General features: G+C 45.4%; 1 protein-coding gene across 1 annotated transcript in view; it reads right to left on the bottom strand.

The window, feature by feature from the left end:
* Nucleotides 1–4,528: 4,528 nt before the first annotated feature.
* Nucleotides 4,529–20,923, bottom strand: part of AQP9 (aquaporin 9) — a 45,187-nt gene continuing 28,792 nt past the window's right edge. The window contains exons 4-7 of the mRNA XM_066592539.1: nt 11,777–11,895; nt 10,664–10,881; nt 5,375–9,065; nt 4,529–5,013 (exon numbers count right to left, since the gene is read on the bottom strand). Of these exons, the coding sequence (XP_066448636.1) occupies nt 8,891–9,065; nt 10,664–10,881; nt 11,777–11,895 (512 nt within the window). The 3' untranslated portion in view covers nt 4,529–5,013; nt 5,375–8,890. The remainder of the gene's footprint in view (nt 5,014–5,374; nt 9,066–10,663; nt 10,882–11,776; nt 11,896–20,923) is intronic.

Consider the following 20,923-nt stretch of genomic DNA (forward strand, 5'->3'; position numbering starts at 1 on the left):
GGATTGGATTTCTCGTTGCTTCTGTACAGCATTATGGGCTATCGCCCCATTTAAAGAGGGTCGCTGCCTGGCCGTGCCAACCCTCTGCAGTGTGTGCCTGCGGTTCCTCCTCATGGCAGACGCACTTATAAATAGACAAGAGGGTGGTGTGGCATGAGGGCAGCTGTAGGCTGCGCAGGGACACTTTGGTGTGCGCTGTGGACACTGGGTCGTGCGGGGGCGGGGGGGCAGCATGTAACCCAGGAGAAGTGGCAGCGGAGTGTCATGCAGGCAGTGATTGTGCTTTGTTGGAGGTAGTGTGGTGCTTTGCGATGGTATGCCTTGCTAATGAGGGTTTTTCAGAAGTAAAAATTGTTGGGGGGGGGGGCCTACTCTTGCCGCTATTGTGGCTTAATAGTGGGACCTGGGAACTTGAGATGCAGCCCTACATGTAGCCCCTCGCCTGCCCTATCCGTTTCTGTGTCGTTCCCATCACTTTCTTGAATTTCCCAGATTTTCACAAATGAAAACCTTAGCGAGCATCGGCGATATACAAAAATGCTCGGGTCGCCCATTGACTTCAATGGGGTTCGTTACTCGAAACGAACCCTCGAGCATCGCGAAAAGTTCATCTCGAGTAACGAGCACCCGAGCATTTTGGTGCTCGCTCATCTCTAATGTTAACATATCTATAAATTTTCAGATTATCTATTTTTTTTTTATTTCAAAACCAACTTTAGGGATCATTTTAACTTGGCTTAATTTGAGCCAGATGATGATTGCTGCTAAATTAGGGCCAGACTGGGACTAAAAAGCAGCTCTGGCATACAAACCCCACCAACCCGCATACAATATTACCCCCACTCTCAACAAATAGCAGGGGGTTGGACCAGATGACTCTGGAGGTCCCTTCCAACTCTACGATACTATGATTCTGTGAAATATAAGGTTATGCACATGTGCAGAGGTACTACATGTCCCCATTACAGATTAAATGGGAAGCCACTGGGAAACACTAACATGGAAAAGGACTTGGAAGTTTTAGTTAACTGTAGGCTAAACTAGAGCAATCAGTGTCAGGCAGCTGCTGTCAAGGCAAATAAGATCATGAGGTGCATCAAAAGAGGTATAGAGGCACATGATGAGAACATTGTTAAAATCATAGATTCCTCTTACAAGTCCCTGGTCAGACCACACATGGAATGTAGTCTACAGTTTTGGGCAGTGGTACTCAAGAAGGACATATCAGAGCAAGGTAGGTAACTAAAGTAATAAATGGAATGGGCGGACTGCAATACCTGGAGAGGTTATCAAAATTGCGGTTATTTAGTTTAGAAAAAAGACAGCTGAGAGGCGACCTAATAACTATGTATCATCATTTATTTGCACCCAGGACTGTGATGCTAACAAGGGGGAATCCTCTACATCTAGAGCAAAGAAGGTTTCTGCACCAACATAGAAGGGGGTTCTATACTGTAGGAGTGAGACTATGGAATTCTGTGCCTGAGGATGTGGTGATGACGAATTGAAATGCTCAAGAAAGGTTTTACTGCTCAATGCTGAACTTCTGCTTCACTGCAACCCTCTTTGGACTCCAGACCTGAGGAAGCCTAAGATCCTTGACTGCTGACAAATAGAGGATTCTGCAGAGAACTTGATTCTCTGGACTCAGAAAACCAGCCTAGGCCCAATCATGGAGTCAGCTTGCTTCCCCTGGCTATGTGCTTCTTTGTCCTAGTACTTCACAGCCACTGCTTGTCATTCCTCTCTTCTTTCCAAGCCCAGCTGTCCCCCTCTTTGAAGGTAACATAGACCCTGCATCTACATTTTCAAGGCTACCGTTAAAAGGAGGGTGAGGGAGTCTGCAAACAAAGGACAGGAGAACCTGGCAGGTTCTTCCTGTGCTCCCCTTCCCTCCAGCTGCCCCATTAGGATATAATCCCTTCCACAGGGAAAAATAAACCCTGAAACCTCCATGACCGACTGTATGATCAAGTACTGTACCTGCAAGACAGGTAAGTGTATATGTGTAATGGTTATACACACCTTTGTCACTGACTTCTGCTAAAAGACAGGACTTTAAAGTGTAGCATGCTTTGTTCTTTTGCCTTGTGAAATACCAGATTGCCAAATGGAAACCAAGCACACCCCATTACGGTCATCAGTGTACATTCTTTTCTGCCCAGTTTTGACGACCTGCTATGCCCAATTTCTTGCACAATGTTCCTTTTCAGTTGCTGGATAGTTTGTGACTTATTCCAGAAAACCTTCCACTTCAGATGGCCTCACAGTAAAAATTTAGATGGGGTCAAATCAGGTTACCACAGTGTCCAAAGAAATTAATCTGTATTCAAAAAATGCTCGGATCTCACGCATAGTTGCATTGGAGGTGTGGCATCTCACTCCATCATGTTGTAAGCAGCTGGTGTTAATTATCTCATCATGCAATTATGAACACATGAAATCTCTCGACATATACTGACTACATTGGTCACAACACTGTCAAAAAAGATGGGGTCCGTTATGCGTTGCCAAGATATCGCGCACCAGACACCAGCTTTTTTCAGGATGGGGTGGTGTTTCATGGATTTCATGAAGATTTTCGGCTGCCTACAAATGCATCAAACCAATTACAGTACACAAGGTGTTTGTTTTTATCAGAACATTTCAATTCATTCACCCCAGTCACTTGGCATGCATGAAGGCAAGCTGTCTTTACAACTGTTTGGCATGCTCTTCAATATTCCCCTCTGCTGAACTAATTTTCATAAAGACTTTCTTGGAGATCCCAACGATGTGTCTGTAACGTTCTGCTGCATTTTTGGCATGTCTTGATCATGCATGTCCAACAGTTCTCCTGTTGCTTCCAGTTTCCATACCAATTTCTGAATAAACGACTTTGCTGGTGGTTTTCTGAATTTTGTGTCCAAAATTGCAAAGCATCACCCATAAGATGTCCTGCTCTCCAAATATTGATTCGTCTGTCCCCTGATTGTTTACAGCTTGATACAAGGGAAAACTGACCACCTCTTCTGTGGAAAAATACTGTATCTGGTGCACATGCACTCCTGAGATTCAGGCTACAAGAATTAGAGGGGAGAACCGAGTAAGAATTGTGTAAGCCCCTGCCTTCTCTACCATTTTTTCATTTATTTCCAAGAAGCAATGGTTGGATTCCCTGGCAATGAACAATAATCAATATCTGGAGAGGGGAACATTCTAGAAATAAACATCTTATGCTTGAGTGCATTGTTTTGCGATTTTGAACACATTGAAATAGGTTTCCAGAGATGGGAATACACCTTTAATGGATCCTGTTCTCCAATAGGTGTGCACAATGAACAACATAGTAAGGCATGGGCAGCACAGGTTCGCTGTACAGTTTAGACATTACATCTTCCTTGCCAGTGAATGCTGCCATAAGGAAGGCAGCAGTTGGCATAAGTGACGTTTTCCAGCACAACACTATTGATGATCCTTAGGATAAGTCATCAATAGTTGATTGGTGGAGATCGGCCACTCGGGCTCTCCGCTGATCAGCTGATTAAAATGACAGCAGTGCCTGAGTGAGCACTGCTATCATTTCAGTCCATACCAGACACAGCATCGTACATTGTAAAGTGGTTGTGCTTGGTGTTACAGATCCATCCCATTCATTTAAATGGGACTAAGCTGCTTTCAGGCAATGTGACCAATATACATGATGTCACAGGCCTGAGGTCTGTGGCCTCTTCAATCAGCTGATCAGCGTGGATCCAGGACGGTGGACCCCGCCAATCAACTATTGATGATCTATCCTGAGGATAGTATAGTCCTGCAAAATCCCTTTAAGGAGTGCTTGACTAACATATTCCTGATTCCTATTGAGTCAGTTATGTTTTGACTAAATTTCATTAAAATGTGTACATTAGTCTTGGAGTTATAGCCAACTTTTCTGGACCTCCAGTGAGAGGTATACCCTGTAGAAGAGAGGAAGCCTAATTACAAAGACAATAATGGGCCCCTTATTAAAAAGTGTTTGCTTTCTCCTTAATTACGTTTCCATGACTATTAAGACATTTCCAAACCCCATTGTTTTCAGGCAATCCAATTCCTCTGAAGAGGGGCCCTACACTGGTTCCAGGGCCTAGTTGAAAAGGGGGTGTTACCAAGCATAACAGGGCCTCTCATGTCATTGGACCCCATAGCAATCACCTCTATGTTACACACACTCTTGTCCTTATAGCTTTTCTTCATTGTTATTATCCCATCTTCTGTTTCCATAGGAAGATGAGCTGCTGGGAACAATGATTTTTGGTCACACATAGAAGATGCAATCACCCGGCTAACAATCATCTGCCAAATGGGCAAGGTTTGCTGGTAGTGTTGTTTATCTTGATCATCTGGATAAAAAAATTGCTTTGATTTTCACCAATTCAGATCAGGTAAGTCTGACCCTATTTTTGGTGAAAATTGTAAGTAAATAAAATTGCCCAAAAAGCCTGCTACAGAGATCAGAGCACAGCCAATCAGCATCCAAAGCGCCTAAATGATATCACCAAAAGTCTCCTTCATCTTGCAAATAGAAAGCAGTTTATTGGACATCTATATCAAATGCTGAAGCCATATATAACATAGGTACAGTGTAACCAGTGGCAATTTTGCAAATGCACCCAGGACAGAGAAGCTGCATCACGTTAGTATGTCTACATAAACCATTGTCTGTTTTTAGGGAGAGAAATTTTGCAGAGAATTTATTGCTGCTGGTCTGAAAGCTTACATACCATCAGTGAACTCAAACAAGGTTGTATAGGAGACCAGAGAAATAATCTGCATTGCATTTATATTCCCATATAAAACATGATCTATATATTGGGACAGTATTTTTGCAGAGCGTATATTAGCTGAAAAGTATCATAAAACTACACTAAAAAGTAAACAAATAAAAAGTGAATTCAAAGAAAGCTGGGTATGGTCGAGTTGGCACTTCAAGTGGTTCCCACTGAAGCAACAGCTCCATGTTCTGCAGGAGGTGAAGCAAACCCACTGTCATTCCTTAGGCCGCCTGCAGATGAGCGGGTCGGATCCGGCAGCGAGAATTCTCGCCGCGGGACCCGACCCGAGAGCCTGCAGGGACGAGCGCGTACTCACCCGCGCCTGGCGGCCCCCGGCTCTTTGATGTGCCGGCTGCCGCGTAGCCGGCGCATGCGCAGACCGGAGCCGGCGGCCGGGTGAGTGCGAGCCCCGCACAAAAATAGGACATGCCGCGGTTTGTTTGCCGCGCGAGATTTTCGCGCGGCCAAACCGCGGCCGTCTGCATAGGAGTGCGTATTGTAATACACTCCTATGCAAACTTTCAGTGGCGGAAATCCCGCGGGAAATACCGCCGCGGGATTTCCGTCCGTGTGCAGGCGGCCTTAGAAGCGGTTCTGCCCTTGGCTTACATTCACAACATGCAGAACAGATTATAGAGTGGATGACACAACATGCCTCAACTAGCACCACATTCTCTTCCTCCCAATCACAGGCACAGAGAAGTCAGTCTGCACCAGTCGGCTACGAGCATCTTCCCTCTTCATCCTGTGCCAAATCCTTCTCACACTTCGAAACAATCCACATGGCTCACAGCTGTTTCATCATTCAGTGTCATGGATGTAAATCGGGTGTCACTTCTCTGTCAGCACATAGTTAATTATTTGCCAGCACACCTAGTTTCTGTAGGTTCTTTCCAGACTAGCCAGGGTTAACAGCTCCTGGGCTTTCTTGTCTAGGTTAATTAGTCCTGCTAGTGTCTGAGAGGTGTATTTGGCGATGGACATTTCTGTCAGCCAATCGACTTCTCCCTCCTCCCTATAAGATCCAGCTCTTGCTGATTGGCAGTTGCCAATTAATTTCCAGTGATCGCTGAGCAGTCAGCCTGCTTAGAGCTGCTATGTCTCTGGCTCTGGTGTTTTGGTTTGTCCCCTGTTTGTGTCTATTGTTTGTCTCTTCTTGTTCTGTTTATTTCTGTGCACTGTACCCCATGTGTTCAGGGCTCCCTGGTATGGATTGGTAGTGGCCTAGGTACGAGTGTAAGTCCGGACCTGTCAGAAGCGATCGGCCCGTCGATTAGGCAGGGCTCCCTCCCGGAGTAGAAGTTTGCAGGGAAAGGTTTTCCCTTAGTTTATTTTGCATTTTTGTTGCACGGTCGAGATATCCAGACCTTCACCTTCCTGCAGAGGTGCTCCCTGTCCGTTCTGCATCTATCCACCTGTGCCCATGTCCATCTTGGCTGCCCCCCATACCCTGTTCGTGTTGGCAGTCCAGGATGAACGTGACACTGGGTAGTTAAATTAACCATAGGAAGAAGACCAAAGCATTGAATGCACTGATTAACAACCATGTTTTTTCCTTCGAAAAGGAAGATACCCTGCACCGCCATGTGAGTGAGAACGCTGTCAGTGGCAGGGTGCACCTGACCACACATGCTAGCAAGCAGCACACCTACTGTCTTGCGTAGTATAATTTTTGTGTCTCTACAGCTGTTTCTTGGAGAAGTCCTGGGCTTGAGTGTTCTGTTCACCTGGTAGAATTTGCCCTTTGCAAAACGTATGACATTGCTTTTAAAACAAGCACAACACATGCTGTCTTACTTTGTGCAATTTTTAATCTAGGAGACTCTATGTGGGTCTTCTTTTGTTTTTGGTGACCCCCACACCACTCTGTGCTATTCCCCAAAATTAGTAAAAAAGAGTGTAGTGTTCCTCAGATGTGTGGCTGTATTCCCATTCAATTTGCAGAGCTTTAACTGCATTGGGGACCTTCTAGAGGGCAAATTAGTGAACCTGATTTTTAGTCCCATTGACTTTAATGGCAGTTGGAATCAGCGATCCTGATTCACGATGAACTGATTATTTCACTAATCGCTAACACCTTCACATGGGGCAATGATTAAGTGATTCTTGATCATCAGCCCATGCAAAGGGCCCTTATTTATGCTAAAATTTGTTTAAGTCACCCTCTTATAAGCAATCAGAGGCAAAGCTTGAGGCTTCATGTCATGCCAATTGCTTTGTATTGTGTAAAAGTTAGTTCTGTCCTCCAGAAGTACTTGGACAGGGACAGAATTTTTATAATTTTGCTGATATACATCACAATAAAGGGTTTGAAATAAAGGCATCGATATATGATTGAAGTGTAGACTTTCAGCTCTAATTCAAGGGTGTTAACAAAAACATATTAACCATTTAGGAACTACAGCCTTTTTATTATTCCCTGCATCTTCACAGGCCCAAAAGCAATTGGACAAACTACTATTGATGCAAACAGTCGAAGACCGTCTCAAGCCTGGAGCACCTGGACATCATAAAATTCTGAGCTTTCTTCCTTGAGATGTTTCACCTGATCTTTACAGAAGCCTTCAGCTTCTGTTACTACTTGTTTATAGGTTTGTCCGCCCTCAGTAAATGGAAAGCATGCTAAGGCTGTATTCACATCTGCGTCAGAGACTGCATTCCAGGAAAATACTGGGACCCTTATATAGTCATTGCAGTCCGTCGGGGGCTATTCATTGAAGTGCTCTATCCGGTACTTCTGTTACTTTCGCTCATCTGTCCATAGAATCTTTTTCCAGATCAGGCCGGCTTTCATGTTTTATATATCTGTCTAGTGATTAGTGGTGTCTTAAACTAGTGTGACTACTCCCCTTTTACACGAGCCGAATTTCATTTGAACGAGCGCACAAGTGAGTGATCTATCTGCCAATATGTTCGCAGTTGTTCGCCCTCATGCAGAATGTTTACTCAGGCAGATCATCGTTGAGAATCTCTCACTTCTTGCTCAGTGCTTCACATTCTATGTGAAACACTGAGCGGGGAGTATTTATACGTAACGAGAAGCGAGCGAGGTATCGATGATTTTTATGCAAGCTGAAACTGAGCAACAAACGAAAGTCAATCGAAAAGTGCACGCGTTTACAAATAATGATTATCGCATACTTTCATGCGTTTGAACGAATTTTGAGCGACAATCGTTACATGCAAATGGGCCTTATATCATCTTAGTACATACAGTAATTGTCTAATGACAGTTGTAATCTCTAAATCAACTATATTGCTATAGTTTCAAAAAAGTTAACCGCAGGAAGCATTCACACTGCATTATCGATACCAAATTGTGGTACAAAATATCTAGGGTGAATTGAGAAAAACGGGTGATTAATCTTTCCTATTTATCTGCTCATTTTTTGACTGAGGGGTGGGGGGGGAGTTACTGAGCATTTTGGGGGGTCAAAACTTTGAAAAGTTAATAATAAACAGAGTTGGTACCAAAAATCTTCCATCTTTCTAGAATGTAGTTTTCCACCCTAGTAGGTTTGAGTGGCTGTGAGACATTGAATGTTTATGGCTTTACAAATTGACCTCACTAGCAGCATAATTGATAGCAGCGCATCATACATTTTCTTCTAGATGGGAAACAGCATCTTACTGAAGTGAAGTTCTTGGCCTCTGACAGTAAAATCATTTTAACACACAGCAAATTTTAATGGTATTGATGATTGATCACAGTTTATTACACATTAATGCATGACAAGACCAATTACCTGCATATACCTTTGTGACCCAGTCTATGGTCCATTAGTGCTTCATTAAGAAGGATGATTTATAGCTGAGCAATTAAGAGGCATTATGATTATCCCCTGATATTTTTATGTTGGAGATTGAAGGCCAGAAATAAAATACTAATGAGAACTTAAGAAAAAAAATCTCACATTTAGCTTTAATTTTAACTTACAATTTTGCAGGTAATTAGTTAAGTCATGGCTCGCAGTTACATCACCATAAACCAATCACAAAATGTCCATGTTCAAGTGAGAAAGTCAAGTTGGCTTAAGCAGAGAAGAGCACGTAGCCTATGGATGCTGCAGTATTGTTCAAGAAAGATTTGTAGTCTTTCAAGCCATGTTGGCAAGTTCATGTTTTTCGTAGTGATCAATATCAAGGCATTGACTCAAGGCATCTGGTTCTTTTTTGTGATGAGCTTCAATGCATAGAATGTATATGTAGGCCCCAATTGCAGCTCCAAACATTGGTCCAATAACTGGGATCCACCAAAAGCTATTGCCAGCACTGTAAATAAGAAAAAGTGGGCATTGTTACTGCCAAGAAATAGCATGGATAGCAGCACATAACATGACTAAGGTTAGGTTCACACGGGTCGGAATTCGGCCGGAAATCTGGCGATTTTGTTGCAGCGAAAATCCGCAAGATTTCCCCTGGGAAAGCGCAGTTTCAAAACCTGCGGCACTTAGCTGCGGGTTTTAGAGCGGCTTGGCAGCATGCTTTTCCATTGCAGCCAGCACTCCCATAGAGAGGAGCACGGCCGAAACGGAAAAAGAGAAAAATAGACATGCTGTGGCCAGGGAATCCGCACTGCAGCGCCGGCTAACGCTGGCTTTGCCACGACAGATTGGCAATCCCGTGTGGATGAGATTTTTGACAAATCTCGTCCACATGGCTGGCTAATCCCGGGATAAGCGGCTGCAGGCGGACTTGCCGCAGCAAGTGGCACCCATACAATCTGTAGCTGCTGCAGAGGTTGTGTGAAAATGACAATATGAAGGAGTCTTAGGATAATTGGTTGACTTACACCAGTTCTCAGTTTGTACCAGACGCTACCAGTTTCCCTGTATTTCTTAATTAGCTACTTGACAGTTCAGGTACTCACTGGCTGTCTTTCTGGTTGTTCTTGATGGAAGGTCTCACATAGACTTCTGTTACCAGCTATCAGGCTTATCTAAATTCTGTCCTAGATTGCTAATGCTATCTTCTGGTACCAGAGAAGACATGTGACATGACATCATTCATAACTTAAAAATGGTTGCAATTATTGAAAAAATGACGTATGCAAAGAAGGAAGATGGAACAATACCTCTGCAGCGCCACCTATTGGATGGCAGCATTCCTTCAACTCAATGTCCGACCCTTTATACAAGTCTTCAGAACAATGATTGGGAACTGAAAACCAAGCCAGAATCCATACACAGACAGCTGTTTTGAGGTTTTTGCCCCTCAGTGTGCAGTAGGATCCTGGCTTGGCTAGTGAGAGGCCTGTGACGTGGGTCGGGAGGGGTAAGCTCTCTCTCCTTAGGGAGAGCACGAAGAGGGTGTGTGAGGAGACTTGTAAGGCCATCCATGCTCCCCTGGGAAATATATTCAAATAAGGAAGATGGAAGAATACCTTTAAATTATGTGTCCCATAACCCTTTTCTATTGAAGCTTTTTGGGTTGAATCCATGCTGCATATTCTGCAGCAGTTAACAAAAATGCTACGGATCTTTCACAGAAAATATCTGCACCATGTGAATGGAATTTATTAAATTCACTTCACATATCTTGTACTATAAACACTGCAGAATTTCCGCAGCGCTTCCACAAGCATAAATTCTGTAGCGTTTCCGCAGTTGCTGGAAATCTTGGACTTTATCTTCCATCTCTATTTTGTGTGCTCTTATGGGGTCTGATTATATATGGCCAATGATATACTTATCACAGTCCACCTATAGAAGTATTAATCATTAACACAAATCAAAATAACTTGATTTACATGTATGTAGCACATCGTAGTTAAATGATCAAAATGTGCTAAATGTCAACTTAATGTCTGCTACATCTGTACATAATATACAGGAAGCATAAACTGTATTCTTATCTTGATGCTGACTTACGTGAAAACTTCAAAGCCCCAGCCGGCCAGAGCTGTAAAGATTCTTGGACCTAAATCTCTGGCTGGGTTCATAGCACCTCCACAGTTAGATCCTAGTGCTAGCACTAGGGTTAGAATGAGAAGTCCAATAGCTACTGGCTCTAGTCCACTGGGAGCTGGCATGTTCTTCTTGTCAAATATGGCAAAAATCATAATGAGCAGCAGAGCAGTAGACATGATCTGTGCAGCAGAAGAGACAGAGTATTAAACATTTAATAAGAGGTTTTTTTTTCTTTTCTCTTTTTTATATCAAATTAATCAGATTCACAAAAAAAATCAACATTCCACTAACATAAGTACATTTTACTCAACGTCACAATAAAAATCAGGTTTGCAATATTATTATTATGTAGCGTCTTAATGGCCAGTTCACCATGGATTTATTGGCTATTTAAGCCCAATGAAGTCTAGATGTGTTCTTTCCCCTGCATTTTGTGTTGTGTTAAACCCTTTCTCTTGTGAATTTGTGCAACTTCCGTAGACTTCAATGGGAATTTTGCTGTGCAAAAGGCAGGAAGATAAAGCAGATCCTAGATTTTACTGTGCACACAAAATGCACCCCCAAAACACGTTAATTAAAATGGACACATGGTAATCAATAGGTTCTATTCTCTGTGTTTTGCAAATATTTTCTGCATGCAAAAACATGCGCAAATAAGTCTGTGTAAAAAAAGCCCTAAGACCGCCTTCTCACATGGCGGAATCACTGCTGGCATTCCGCAAAAGAATACCCGCAGCGATTCCGCAAGAATTCGATGGTGACCAAATCCGCACCTAAATGGTACAGGTTTGGCTATGTTTTCAATTGTGGAACAGCTTGTATCGCAAGGGTTGAATTCCACAGCGCGATTCTGCAGCATAAGTAGATTCGCTGCGGATTCGTCACAGAAAATATCTGCACCATGTGAAGGGGATTTTTTAAATCCCCTCCTTATATCCTGTAAGGTAAGCACTGCGAAATTTCTGCTACAATTTCCCTAGCAGAAAGTCCACAGTGGATCCTGAATGTGAGAAGGTGGCCTAACATTGCCCACTTATGTAACTACACAAGAGAGGGAACTGCATTTGAGCTTACTTGATCCACAAGTCCATTCAGTGTTGAAAGATATGGAGATGGATATGTTGCAAAAATTTGAGCTGTAGCGTTTGGGCCCGTTACTGTAAGTACCCCTCCGGAATATTTCATTAGCGCATCTGTAAAACACATCAAAGCTTTGCCATTAGTGTACAATATAAAGTATTAAAGCTTACTCAATCAATTAAATATTTGTATAAATGATAATGTGTTAAGTCTGCAATAAAGTCAGGTCCAGCTCCAGGTTTATGTGAATCCACTTTGGCTGAGTCCTCACGCAACATAAAAATTGTGCCTCGCCTCTTACTGAAAATCTGCAGATAAATATGTCTATGTTATATATGAATTTTGCGCAGATTGTGCAATAGATTCACTGCAAATTTTGCTGTATACATTAAATGAGCAAAATCTATTGTTGTAATTTACATTGACAGTGAAAATTTGCAGTATTTGCGCAACATAATGAGCATGCTGTGATTTTGGAAATCCGTAGCATGCTTACTCTTCTGCATAGATGTTTTCATTATACATGTGTAGGGTTTTTAAAATCCATATACACTGTCCTACAAATTGCTTTGGATTTCCGGTGCAGAATTTGCCAAGCAAAATCACAACATATGAATGCACCCATAGGGCTTTATTATACGAGTGTATACAGGCCGCAGTTTTCACAGCCAGCCGATATATGCTACAATCTGAGCTGTCTTCCCCTTTTCCTCCCCCTCGCTGGCTCTCTGCCTCTCTCTTCCCTTTTGGCTGTTTGCAATGAGAGGGGGCGGGCCTGAGCTAAGCTCCACTCGCCACTCCCATTTCTGGCTGCAGACAAGGAGAGGGGAGGGAGCTTAGTCCCGTCCCCACTCTGCCTCCTCCCATTGCAAGCAGCCGGAGGGGAGAAGAGAGGCAGAAAGCCGGCGAGAGGGATGGAAAGGGGAAGACAGCTCAGATGGTAGCGTATATCGTCCGGCCGTGAAAATGCTGGCCAATATACGCTCGTATATTTCACATCACTTGGGGAAAGAAGCAATCCTCTGCCATGATCTCATGATGCTGCCGCCAGCCCTATTGCAAATAATGGGTGCTGTGATGCAAGAGCATGCAGAAAGATAGAACATGCTGCGATGTGTTTCCCGTAAAGCATCACATCGCGGTGCAATGCAGGAAAAAAAACGCTCATGTGCATGACCACATCCAAAAGAATGGGGTTCTTATTTGTGCGAGATTCGTGCGTCTTACAACACATACTCAAATTCTTGCGAGAGAATGCAGCAGTGTGAAGGCAGCCTAAGGGCGCCCACCCACTGGCGATTTTTTTCCCTGTGAAATTCGCAGCATTTTTTTCTCTGCAGGGGTCTATGGGACTTGTAATGTTAAAATCGCGATCGCGCAAAATCGCAATTTACCGCGAAATCGCGATTTTGCGCGATCGCGATTTTAACATTACAAGTCCCATAGACCCCTGCAGAGAAAAAAATGCTGCGAATTTCGCAGGGAAAAAAATCGCCAGTGGGTGGGCGCCCTAAGACTGATAGACTGCACTGCATTAGTTAGGGTGGTTTTACAGGAGTCAACTATCAGCCAAAAAATCTCTCAAATGAGCGATTTTTAGTGATAGTTGTCCCATATAAACACGGTACTCAAAAAGGTTCTGAGTGAGAAAGTCACTCGGTAGTTGCTAGTCGCTATGTTTCAGCTTACTGAAACAAAGCTACTAGTGAGCGACTTATCGCTCAGTGTAATCAGGCAGTCGTTCATCTTATGAATGGAGGCAGGCGGATGGCCAGAAGAGATCTCCGGCACGCTCTGCCACTATTCAGTGAATGATTATTGCTCATGTGTGAAAGTACAGGAGGGATAGTTCTCCCATTTAAAACCACCCTTAGTGAACAGTCAAGCCTTGGATTTGTTTTGGTAAATTAATTATATTGCTGTGAAGTTTTTCCTGAATAAAGCAGGCTGAAGCAAGGTTTCAAAAAAGAATCTTCTTTGTGGAAGTGAATTCCTTTGTAAGCCAATCATCTTACCCAGAAGATAGCGATCCCTTGGTCAGATTCAACCCCTAAGTGTCAAATTGTTCAGAATTGTTTTCATTCTTGCCTTTCCACATTCATAGCTGTAACACCCTTAACTTTTTATGTTTATGTCATCGTTGCTGTATGAAGTCTTCCTTTTTTGTGAGACAAGCTGTAGTTTTTTTAGCCGTTATTTTCCCACACACATAAGTGTTTCATTTTAATTTATTATAATTTGGATGCTACAGAAAGTAATTGCACCATTTTCATTTATGTCACTCACTGACAAGAACACAAACTAAATATTGGAATTTGTGACCTGTCAAAACAAGGGTCCACCCAAAATTGACAAAGAAAAGCCTCCAAACGTACACTCTTTTAGAAGCTAAAATTTAAGTTTTAATCATATACTTAAAAACCACTAAATAGGATAATTATCAAATATCTATTAATTTCTTGCCTCCATGGGGTAACCGACCTGAGAAAGGCGATCCCATTCCAGAACCTCTCCCTAAAAAACCCTATGCTGATGGTGGAAAAGGATGGGTGAGATGATTATTGATTGGAGAAAGAAAAAAAAGATATAACTAAAACCGGCTCTGAGCAAATTTTACATCAAATCCGTCACATCTATAGATCCCAGATAGATGGAAATAGAAATCTGACCAAGCTACTCATAACAAGTTGTTATCAACAGAACAAAAAAACTCTGAATCAGATAGTCTGGTCCATTAAAAGATATAGCAACAGCCAGCTCTGAGCAAAAACTGCATTGAATCCAACGTAGACCATTAAATACATCACATGTATTAGAACCCAGAGAGATGTTGATAAAAATCTATTCAACATACTCAAAATAAGTTGTCATCAACAGAGTAAAAGTTCTGAGTCAAAGATTTCAAGATGGTAAGTAGGTCTGCCAGTGTAATACATATGCATGTAAGCTATCAGCAGTAGCAGAGATCATATACTGTAGGTCTATTGGAAAAGAAAAAGGACTGTCAAGTGCAATCTAGTTTAGTAAATAACTGATAACTAAGCCTTTCAATAATCTGCACTTCTGGTCAACCCCAATGTTCCAACGTGTTTCTCCCATTCGTCATGGGTTCATCAGGGAACTTTGACCTCATTAGTATCAGACCACCAAGATATATAGGAAAAGGGCAAAAGAAGAAGAGAATCTAGATCCAAATCAATCATCTGTCATAGCACAGCATTATAACAAATCCTGGCTAAACGTACTATTCTGTTCCAAAGCGCCAGCATTAAAAAATGATGCTTGATAGAGCTATATCAGAATGTCTTAACCATAGAAATGGTGGACACCATATAACTAATGCACATAATATACAGCTAATACAAACAAGATGATGATCGAGGATCAATTAATACCATCAAATACCCGTGCACAAAACAATGTGAAAATAGGGCCGTATCAAGATGTCATAGCAATACAACATGGTGAACACCACTTGTATCATCAATACAATAACTCTAGAGATGAGCGAGCACCAAAATGCACGGGTGCTCATTACTCGATACGAATTTTTCGCGATGCTCGAGGGTTCGTTTCGAGTAACGAACCCCATTGAAGTCAATGGGCGACTCGAGCATTTTTGTATATCGCCGATGCTCGCTAAGGTTTTCATTTGTGAAAATCGGGACAATTCAAGAAAGTGATGGGAACGACACAGAAACGGATAGGGCAGGCGAGGGGCTACATGTTGGGCTGCATCTCAAGTTCCCAGGTCCCACTATTAAGCCACAATAGCGGCAAGAGTGGGCCCCCCCCCCTCCCAACAATTTTTACTTCTGAAAAGCCCTCATTAGCATGGCATACCTTAGCTAAGCACCACACTACCTCCAACAAAGCACAATCACTGCCTGCATGACACTCCGCTGCCACTTCTCCTGGGTTACATGCTGCCAATTCGCCCCCGCCCCCACGACCCAGTGTCCACAGCGCACACCAAACTCTCCCTGCCCAGCCTTCAGCTGCCCTCATGTCACGCCACCCTCATGTCTATTTATAAGTGCGTCTGCCACAGGAAAAGCAGGCACACACTGCAGAGGGTTGGCACGGCTAGGCAGCGACCCTCTTTAAAAGGGGCGGGGCGATAGCCCACAATGCTGTACAGAAGCAATGAGAAATCCAATCCTGTGCAACCTCCATCTGGAGCTGCACACGTGGGCATAGCAATGGGGAACCTATGTGCCACACACTATTCATTCTGTCAAGGTGTCTGCACGCCCCAGTCAGACCGCGTTTTTTTATAAATAGTCACAGGCAGGTACAACTCCGCAATGGGAATTCCGTGTGCACCCACAGCATGGGTGGCTCCCTGGAACCCACCGGCGATACATAAAAATATCCCATTGCAGTGCCCATCACAGCTGAGGTAGTAATGTCATGTTTAATGCAGGTGGGCTTCGGCCCACACTGCATGCCCCAGTCAGACTGGGGTTCTTTAGAAGTGGAAACAGATGCATTTACAACTCCCTGTGGACCCACAGCATGGGTGGGTGCCAGGAAGCCACCGGCGGTACATAAATATATCCCATTGCATTGCCCAACACAGCTGAGGTAGTAATGTCATGTTTAATGCAGGTGGGCTTCGGCCCACACTGCATGCCCCAGTCAGACTGGGGTTCTTTAGAAGTGGAAACAGATGCATTTACAACTCCCTGTGGACCCACAGCATGGGTGGCTCCCTGGAACCCACCGGCGGTACATAAATATATCCCATTGCATTGCCCATCACAGCTGAGGTAGTAATGTCATGTTTAATGCAGGTGGGCTTCGGCCCACACTGCATGCCCCAGTCAGACTGGGGTTCTTTAGAAGTGGAAACAGATGCATTTACAACTCCCTGTGGACCTACAGCATGGGTGGGTGCCAGGAAGCCACCGGCGGTACATAAATATATCCCATTGCATTGCCCATCACAGCTGAGGTAGTAATGTCATGTTTAATGCAGGTGGGTTTCGGCCCACACTGCATGCCCCAGTCAGACTGGGGTTCTTTAGAAGGGGACACATGTAGTTACAACTCCCTGTGGACCCACAGCATGGGTGGCTCCCTGGAACCCACCGGCGGTACATAAATATATCCCATTGCATTGCCCATCACAGCTGATGTTATGTCAGCTGTAATGCAGGTGGGCCAAAACTTTATTGGATTACACTGTAGGCGAGGGCCCACAAAAATTGGTGTACCAACAGTACTAATGTACCTGAGAAAAATTGCCCATGCCCAACCGAGAGGGCAGGTGAAACCCATTAATGGCTTTGGTTAATGTGGCTTAATTTGTAACTAGGCCTGGAGGCAGCCCAGTTAAAATAAAAATTGGTTGAGGTGAAAGTTTCAACGCTTTAATGAGCATTGAAATGTATAAAAATTGTTTAGAAAAATTATATGACTGAGCCTTGTGGGCCTAAGAAAAATTGCACGTTCGGCGTGATTACGTGAGGTTTCAGGAGGAGGAGCAGGAGGAGGAGGATGAATATTATACACAGATTGATGAAGCAAAAAGGTCCCCGTTTTGGATGGTGATAGAGAACGATGCTTCCATCCGCGGGTGCAGCCTACGTATTGCTTAGGTATCGCTGCTGTCCGCTGGTGGAGAAGAGAAGTCTGGGGAAATCCAGGCTTTGTTCATCTTTATGAGTGTAAGCCTGTCGGCACTGTCGGTTGACAGGTGGGTACGCTTATCCGTGATGATTCCCCCAGCCACACTAAACACACTCTCTGACAAGACGCTAGCCGCAGGACAAGCAAGCACCTCCAGGGCATACAGCGCGAGTTCAGGCCACGTGTCCAGCTTCAACACCCAGTAGTTGTAGGGGGCAGAGGCGTCACCGAGGACGGTGCTGCAATCGGCTACGTACTCCATCACTATCCTTTTACAGTGCTCCCGCCAACTCAGCCTTGACTGGGGACCGGTGACACAGTCTTGCTGGGGAGCCATAAAGCTGTCAAAGGCCTTAGAGAGTGTTCCCCTGCCTGCGCTGTACATGCTGCCTGATCTCTGCGCCTCCCCTGCTACCTGGGCCGCGGAAATGCGCCTTCGGCCACTAGCGCTGTCGGATGGGAAGTTTACCATCAGTTTGTCCACCAGCGCCCTGTGGTATAGCATCATTCTCGAACCCCTTTCCTCTTCGGGAATGAGAGTGCAAAGGTTCTCCTTATACCGTGGATCGAGCAGTGTGTACACCCAGTAATCCGTAGTGGCCAGAATGCGTGTAACGCGAGGGTCACGAGAAAGGCATCCTAACATGAAGTCAGCCAAGTGTGCCAGGGTACCTGTACGCAACACATGGCTGTCCTCACTCGGAAGATCACTTTCAGGATCCTCCTCCTCCTCCTCCTCCTCCTCCTCTGGCCATACACGCTGAAAGGATGACAGGCAAGCTGCATCTGTACCCTCAGCAGTGGGCCAAGCTGTCTCTTCCCCCTCCTCCTCATGCTCCTCCCCCTCCTCCTCCTCCTCCTCCTCTGGCCATACACGCTGAAAGGATGACAGGCAAGCAGCATCTGTCCCCTCAGCAGTGGGCCAAGCTGTCTCTTCCCCCTCCTCCTCAACGCGCTGAGATATAGACATGAGGTTGCTCTGACTATCCAGCGACATACTGTCTTCCCCCGCCTCCGTTTCTGATTCCAAAGCGTCTGCCTTTATGCTTTGCAGGGAACTTCTCAAGAGGCATAGCAGAGGAATGGTGACGCTAATGATTGCAGCATCCCCGCTCACCATCTGGGTAGACTCCTCAAATTTTCCAAGGACCTGGCAGATGGCTGCCAACCAGGCCCACTCTTCTGTAAATAATTGAGGAGGCTGACTCCCACTGCGCCGCGCAAGTTGGAGTTGGTATTCCACTATAGCTCTACGCTGCTCATAGAGTCTGGCCAACATGTGGAGCGTAAAGTTCCACTGTGTGGGCACGTCGCACAGCAGTCGGTGCACTGGCAGATTAAACTGATGTTGCAGGGTCCGCAGGGTGGCAGCGTGCGTGTGGGATTTACGGAAATGTGCGCAGAGCTGGCGCACCTTTCCGAGCAGGTATGACAAGTGGGGGTAGCTTTTCAGAAAGCGCTGAACCACCAAATTAAAGACATGGGCCAGGCATGGCACGTGCGTGAGGCTGCCGAGCTGCAGAGCCGCCACCAGGTTACGGCCGTTGTCACACACGACCATGCCCGGTTGGAGGCTCAGCGGCGCAAGCCAGCGGTCGGTCTGCTCTGTCAGACCCTGCAGCAGTTCGTGGGCCGTGTGGCTCTTCTCTCCTAAGCTGAGTAGTTTCAGCACGGCCTGCTGACGCTTGCCCACCGCTGTGCTGCCACGCCGCGTGACACCGAGCTGGGGCACGCAATTCGGGGGGTGGGTAGGACGTGAGCGGTCCCAGGCTCTGACTCTGTCCCAGCCTCCACTAAATTCACCCAATGTGCCGTCAGGGAGATATAGTGGCCCTGCCCGCCTGTGCTTGTCCACGTGTCTGTTGTTAAGTGGACCTTGGCAGTAACCGTGTTGGTGAGGGCGCGTACAATGTTGCGGGAGACGTGGTCGTGCAGGCCTGGGACGGCACATCGGGAAAAGTAGTGGCGACTGGGAACCGAGTAGCGCGGGGCCGCCGCCGCCATCATGCTTTTGAAAGCCTCCGTTTCCACAAGCCTATACGGCAGCATCTCAAGGCTGATCAATTTTGCAATGTGCACGTTTAACGCTTGAGCGTGCGGGTGCGTGGCGTCGTACTTGCGCTTGCGCTCAAACTGTGGCGCTGGCGACGTCTGGACGCTACGCTGAGAGACATTGCTGGATGGGGCCGAGGACAGCGGAGGTGAGGGTGTGGGTGCAGGCCAGGAGACGGTACTGCCTGTGTCCTGAGAGGGGGGTTGGATCTCAGTGGCAGGTTGGGGCACAGGGGGAGAGGCAGCGGTGCAAACCGGAGGCGGTGAACGGACATTGTCCCACCTTGTGGGGTGCTTGGCCATCATATGCCTGCGCATGCTGTTGGTGGTGCCTCCCCAGCTGATCTTGGCGCGACAAAGGTTGCACACCACTGTTCGTCGGTCGTCAGGCATCTCTGTGAAAAACTGCCACACCGTAGAGCACCTTGACCTCTGCAGGGTGGCATGGCGCGAGGGGGCGCTTTGGGAACCAGTTGGTGGATTATTCGGTCTGGCCCTGCCTCTACCCCTGGCCACCGCACTGGCTCGGCCTGTGCCCACACCCTGACTTGGGCCTCCGCGTCCTCGCCCGCGTCCACGTCCTATAGGCCTACCCCTACCCCTCAGCATGGTGTATTAGCAGTAGTGCAGAAACAGAACGCTGTAATTAAATGGGCCCTTATTGGCCTGTGGTTGGAGGCTGACTTCGTTTACGGAACCCCAGGAAATAATTTGGCGCAAGCCTGCTGTAACACTTAGCTGGCTGCGTATTTATTTGGAGAAATACTACCCCCAGCAGACACGGACCCAGAACACTGAGCAGAGTGACAGGCAGGCCAAATAGATTTTTTCCAAATATTTTTTTCTAAAGGACCACTGCGTATATTCAATCTATAATATGTCTTCTGGCCCTGCCTACACAATTCTGTCCCTGAAGTGTGTGTCACGGAACTGCAGTGTTGCACTGTTATTAACTGCAACAGACCGGTGATTTCAGAGCCAGGAAATAATTTGGCGCAAGCCTGCTGTAACACTTAGCTGGCTGCGTATTTATTTGGAGAACTACTACCCCCAGCAGACACAGACCCAGAACACTGAGCAGAGTGACAGGCAGGCCAAATAGATTTTTTTCAAATATTTTTTTCTAAAGGACCACTGCGTATATTCAATCTATAATATATGTCTTCTGGCCCTGCCTACACAATTCTATCCCTGGAGTATTACTGCAGGGCGCAATGCTCTGCACGGCCGATATACCAAAAAAAAAAAAAAGTGCAACACTGCTAAAAGCAGCCTCCACACTACTGCACACTGTTAGATGTGGCCCTAAGAAGGACCGTTGGGGTTCTTGAAGCCTATAATAACTCCTAACGCTCTTCCTGCCTCCACACTTCTGTCCCTGGACTATTACTGCAAGGCACAATGCTCTGCACGGCCGATATACCAAAAAAAAAAAAAAGTGCAACACTGCTAAAA

This window comes from Eleutherodactylus coqui, chromosome 2 (genome assembly GCF_035609145.1).
Source record: "Eleutherodactylus coqui strain aEleCoq1 chromosome 2, aEleCoq1.hap1, whole genome shotgun sequence".
NCBI classification, from domain to species: Eukaryota; Metazoa; Chordata; class Amphibia; order Anura; family Eleutherodactylidae; genus Eleutherodactylus; species Eleutherodactylus coqui.